This window comes from Haplochromis burtoni, unplaced genomic scaffold, assembly GCF_018398535.1.
Source record: "Haplochromis burtoni strain Fernald_Lab_line unplaced genomic scaffold, NCSU_Asbu1 Contig_1149, whole genome shotgun sequence".
Lineage (NCBI taxonomy): Eukaryota > Metazoa > Chordata > Actinopteri > Cichliformes > Cichlidae > Haplochromis > Haplochromis burtoni.
The window spans coordinates 1,316-7,114 of NW_024583510.1; the positions used below are offsets into that span (position 1 = coordinate 1,316).

Consider the following 5,799-nt stretch of genomic DNA (forward strand, 5'->3'; position numbering starts at 1 on the left):
GGTTCATTATCTGACCACTATTGGGCTCATGGTGAGTGACAAACTTAAGGGAAGTCACTGATTACAATGTGGAAATACGTTGAGATGTTAAATGATTTGGTGCAAATGAAAACAGTAGGAGTTTAATGAGTTTAGAATAAACCTGCAAGGATACTTGTCTCTGTGATGCTGAATACTTTATTACACTTGTGAGTTGCAGTTGGTTGCAAATGTGAAGTTTGATTTAACAGATTTGTCTTCTAGGATACAGGCTCTGGGTGGAGCTGGGAGTTAAACAAGCTAAACATTTAATTGCTGACTAATGTTTTTACACAGGGTTACAGCTTGGAGTGAAGCTGCTCCGAGTGGGAAACCCTGGGTCAGATATATCTGGGTCAGATATAAACCAAGTTTAGGTGGAGTTTGTTTTCATTGTGCTGACGTTTTGCAATAACTCGTACTGCGTGCTAGCTAGCATGACGGAGTTTATATACAGCTGGGTGGTGCTATGATGTTACTGATGTTGAACTTTATTTTATTCATAAGGTTAGTTAGTAGAGTTGAAAACCGTCCCATACAAACGGAGTTGCCACATTCAGAGAAAATATTACGCGTTTCATATTGAGCTGAGAAGGAGCACAGTTTGTCCTGGACTTCAGCTACAATGAAAAAGACACAAAGCTGGAGTTATATTCTCTTGTTACGCTGTCAGCTGCCTCTTCTTCTCTCATTCAATCATGAAACTGATCAATGATCAGCTGATCGTTTTTCCTGTTTGTTTATCGCCCACTTTGCGCCAGAAAGAGGAAACCAGCGGATGTCGCGCTAAACAACAGCAGCACGTTTAAGCTTGATCAGCTGTTGTTAGAATTTATTTAATATTAATTTCTAGTATCAGCTGATGTTTGCTGGAGCCACAGCTGTAAAGCTGCTGGTCATGATGTCGGTTTGGATATCTGGTGAGAGGGAAACATGAAGATGAAACCAGGAGATGTCCTTACTGAATCATCAGAGCTGAACAGGTGATGGAGAAACAGGTTTACCTTTTAGGTGACATGAATGAATGGAAGTTATGAACTGTTTCTGAGAGACAAATAACACCAGGATCCTTTTCTAAGTAGCTGACAGCTGGTAACTGTGCAGGGGCGGGTCTAGCAAAGTGTTGCCAGGGGGCCAGGTAGGCATTAACAGGGAGAGGGGGCACAAAGAAATACTTTTCTTTCTTATTCTCATTTTAAATGTCTCGCTTTTAATAAATAATTATCTGAATCTTACAACCAAAGTTTTTATCAGATGTAAAATGTATAGAAATCATACATATACCAACAAGACTGTACATCACTGTCACAACAGCATTTGTTTTCATTCAAAGGCTTTATGGCTTTAATACTTGGTGGGCCAGTCTTTAGTCAAAATGCCCAGGCCCATTTTTTGTCCCAGTCCAGCCCTGGGCACGACACGCAGTGAGTTAATCTGAGCAGGTGCATTAAAAAATGAATGGCTGGGCCAGCGGTGCACATCGCAAATTAGCTCGCATACACACATCAGTTTTGCTGCTTCTTAATGACGGTATCTTAGCTAACAACCTCAACTACCAGATTCAACTTGTAATTGGCTAAAAATAACTTAGCCAACTGGTGAGAGGGACGTTGTTAGCTGGCAGTTTTTTCAAGCGATGTTGAAATTTCCACATTCCAACACTTCAAAAGCTTCAGGAGCTCTCCGCTCAGCTCTGCAACTGTTAATATAGAGCGTTATTAAATTTATTGCTAATGCAATCATATGGCACATTGACTTCTGAGGAAATTTTAGATGGGACTCGTCATCAAAAAGGTTGCCGACCCCTGCTCTAAAATGTCACTGTATGTGTATGTGTGTTTGTGTTTTATGTGTATAGACTTAAAAAAAAAATATTACTGATGATATAACATTGTCCAGACATGCTCTGTAAGGACATGATGAGGAAGCAGTGACAGAAGAAACTGTGTGAGGCAGCGGATCTCTCAGTAGCTGGATTACAAAGAGCACAGGTAACAATAACATCTGTACCAGGTGTTGCGTTGCAGAGGTATTCAAGTATAAAAACAATAATAAACACAATGTGTTGGTTCTATAACCTCTTTCAAGAGTTGCTAAGTGTGAATAATTAAATAATAGATTAATACAATAGCAGATTGTGCCTTGTTCTCCGATGGACAGCAGGTGGAGAGTGATAGATGGAGGAAGAGAGGCAAAGAGTGAGTCACAGGCAGAGCTTGGTTTATTTCTCACTGTTTTGTTGTCTTATGGTTCCAAGTGCTGTCACCAATCTTTGCATTTTATTATTAACACTTAATCACACTTTAATCAGCTACCATCTCTCCTGTGGACTCTTTAATGTCTACAGGCTCAGATCAACACAGCCCTGCCCTCCTGCACTATCAGCAGCAGGACCAGCAACTCTTCAACAGCAACATTGTACCCATCAGGTAAAACATGGGCTACATTTGCTTTGCATTGTCCCCACCTGGTGACAATGATATAGTATGATGTGATTCCATATTTGATTCTTGATGAATGTGGGTTGTTGTTATTCAGCCTGGTTCTATGTGCCCCTTTAACTTTCAAACGTCTCTGCACAGCCCTGCTCTCGATCCTTTAGTAAAACCAAAACCTTCAGAAGTCTTTATTCAGGATTATACTCCAGTAACTGGTACATCCTGCTCCAGTCTGAAGTCGCACAAAAAAAGACTCACAGAGATTATGAATGCACAAATCACACAAATGTGTTTTATTTTTCCAAGGTATATTGTTTTAATATTATTAAGGTGTAAAACTTGCCAAATATACTATATTTAATGAATTAAGTCACAATTATCTTGCTATGCTTTATCTTAAAAAACAAACATCATTCTTGTAAAACTTGATATGCTATGCCTTTTCACTTTCTTTTGGTTGTCTTGTTAGCAGATCCATTATACTGACACAAAGAGTAAAAGCGAAAATGACAGAAATACTAAGTAAACACTAAAACTGCACATCTCATACAATAAGGCTTTGAAAGAATGGAATATTGACAAAACATAGGTGTGCATCACACAATGTTCCTGACACCTGTAAAACAGGAAGGCATAAAAGTTATTAGAAATGAACAGCTGGATTTGAAGGTAACCCAAGGAAACGTCAGCTCACACAGGTTGTCTCACAAAGTTTCGAGACAACCTGTGGCTACATCCAGGGTGACGATGCTTTAGTGGGCCACTAGTTTGCAGAAAGCACATTAACTAGGCAAAACAAAAAAAGTGTTTTCACAAGTTTGTAAGCTCTGCAACTGAATCTTACCTCTTATTCTGATGGGTCTGTGTTCACAGAATGATGCAAAGTCTCCTTCAGCTGAAACACAGGATACACAATCCACAGTAAAAAGCAAGATCACATTCACGTAAATATTGTAAATCATTCTGTCAGTTATCTAGGTTTCAAGAAAATGTCACTAGTTCTAATGTCAAACTCCCGTGTACCATCTTAAATTAAAAAATGCCTCATAAGCTGAGGAGTTCATGTAAAATGTGGATTTTCTTAAAAGTTACATTAATTTAATACTCATATTTTAATTTTTCATAGTATAATTAGTCACGTGGACAGTTTAGAAACATCTTCTATTTCACAATCAGGTTCAATTTAAGAGCTCGTAGTGCAGGCAGCCGACGATATAGAACCCATGACTTTTGTCACAGCTCGGCTGTGTGGCAGGCAGGATTTATCGACACATGAGAAGATAAAAATGGGATTTTTTTCTTACTCTCTGCAAGAAGCCTACTATGTCTAGCTTGTCTGCTTTGGTGGGAGAACCGCCCTGACCATCACAGATGCTCTCAGACCCAGGAAGTGACTGTCTGTTGGAATCCAGTCCAGGTTTCAGAGTCTTCCAGCCTTTCCAATCAGAAATGTGGCTACTCTGTATGTCAGCTGCCGTGAGCAAGGGTAGCAAAGAGCACTGAGTGGCTACTGTCCTGTTGGGCATTGGTTTAGATGATGGTGTGGGGACTGTTCCAGGTAGAAAGACTTTAAGTTGAGAGCAGAGGAGAGACTGTTCATCCAGCAATCTGTGCATCTTCTACTCCAAAACACAGAATCAGAAAACATAAAGTTCAAAAAAACAAAAATATATCGGCCTGCTGATCTGTCTCAGGAGATGAATTTTGTTACCATTTTCAAGCTTTCATCATACTCATAGGCCAGTTCTTTTAACTGCCTCTCCAGCTCACCAGCCTCTCGTTTTACTGCACGCCTCAGCTCTTCGATGTCCCGAATCTTCTCTCTAAATACGCACAACACACACACATTTATTGTTGGGTGCATGAAACTGTATGGTAATTATCACCATGCCAATGCTCAAAACTGGTTATCATGTGGACCAAAAACAATTAAGTGTTTTCCAAGTGTACACTCATAGTTACACTGCAATGGATGCATCTGGGGCAATTCAGGGTTCAGTATATTGGCCAAGGATCCAGAAAATGCTCCAATAAATAAATATTGGTGATCATTTAAAACTGCTAAATTACAACCTATGCTAATAAACTCCCAGGGTCTATAACTTGAAAAAATAGTATGAAGATAAAATATACAACATATTCCATAAGCAAAAAGAACAATCTAATTCTGAGGTGGGCAGACGGTCAGAACGTTATTAGCACCTCACTCACTAATTCTATGATAAAGCTGCATGTCTACTGCATTCTCGTAAAACAGAGAAATTCCAAGAGAGTGACACAACAGCAGAACCGTAACTACCATGTGTGGGAAAAGCTTTTAGGACCTCACTTTTTTTTGCAAGATCTGGGACCCAGACTAATGTTTTTGTCAGATTTGACTTGTGATTCTATACGTGCAGTTTTTATATTAAATTAAGGTTAAAAATTAATACTTTAAAGAACAAAATATATTTAATTCCTAGACGCGGTTCAAGTGGACTGCTAACTGATAAAACCTGTTTCTGAAAGGACTTTGGTTGCGCCTGTAGCCAGAACACACTAGAAATGTATAAACTATTGTTTGTACCTGTCCTGGTCAGAGAGACAACTGAACACAGCAGCCTGGTCTTCAGAGAGTTGCTCCTCCATGTTACTTAGCACAGACCAAAACTGCTGCAGACACAGCAACATCTCCTCCAGCTCATCCAGAGAGTACTATAGAGAACAAAGACACAGTTATCATTAAAAAAAGAAAACACCTATCTGTCGAAGACATTTCTCCGATAAGCTTCTTCAGTTCTAACAACAGACAGTGGAAAGTCCCAGGTGTTTAGGCCCTAGTGAGACTTGTCACTAAAGAGGGTTTTCGACCTACTATTGATCATAGTCTCATCACATGAGCCATGGAAACTGTATTCCCTGGATACTATGGTCTCTCTTTCAGCTGAATAATGTGCTGTTCCTCAAAGAAAAAAATGGTTCACCAGTGGTTTGACGAGCACAAAAACAGGTTTTAGGTGTTGACTTGGCCTCCAAATGATCCAGTCTAAGTCCAATCAAGCAAATGTGGGCCTCCATGGATAAGACTTCTTTGGCAGTAGTTGGGACCAAGAAGTTTGATCCAGCAAAGAGGCCCCACCTTGTAAGTGGCAGAATTTGAAGAATTTGTTGCTAACATCTCGCTGCCAGATACCACAACACTCCTTCACACAGCTTAAGGTTGGTTTGTTTTATAAAACACATTGTACTTTTGATGGATACGTTATCAAATATGTTACTAAATATTAATTATAGTCTGTTAGTAATAATCCAGTTCAAATTCAAATTCAAATTTTATTTGTCACACACACACAACCATACACAG

At 39.4% G+C, this 5,799-nt stretch overlaps 1 protein-coding gene across 2 annotated transcripts in view; it reads right to left on the reverse strand.

Moving 5' to 3' along the window:
- Positions 1-1,838: 1,838 nt before the first annotated feature.
- itprid1 (ITPR interacting domain containing 1) overlaps positions 1,839-5,799 on the reverse strand; it is a 54,342-nt gene continuing 50,381 nt past the window's right edge. For both annotated transcript variants that reach the window (XM_005951827.3, XM_042216636.1), the window contains 5 exons: positions 5,023-5,150; positions 4,168-4,279; positions 3,761-4,075; positions 3,301-3,351; positions 1,839-3,072 (listed from right to left, as the gene is read on the reverse strand). In XM_005951827.3, the coding sequence (XP_005951889.1) occupies positions 3,304-3,351; positions 3,761-4,075; positions 4,168-4,279; positions 5,023-5,150 (603 nt within the window). In that variant the 3' untranslated portion in view covers positions 1,839-3,072; positions 3,301-3,303. The remainder of the gene's footprint in view (positions 3,073-3,300; positions 3,352-3,760; positions 4,076-4,167; positions 4,280-5,022; positions 5,151-5,799) is intronic.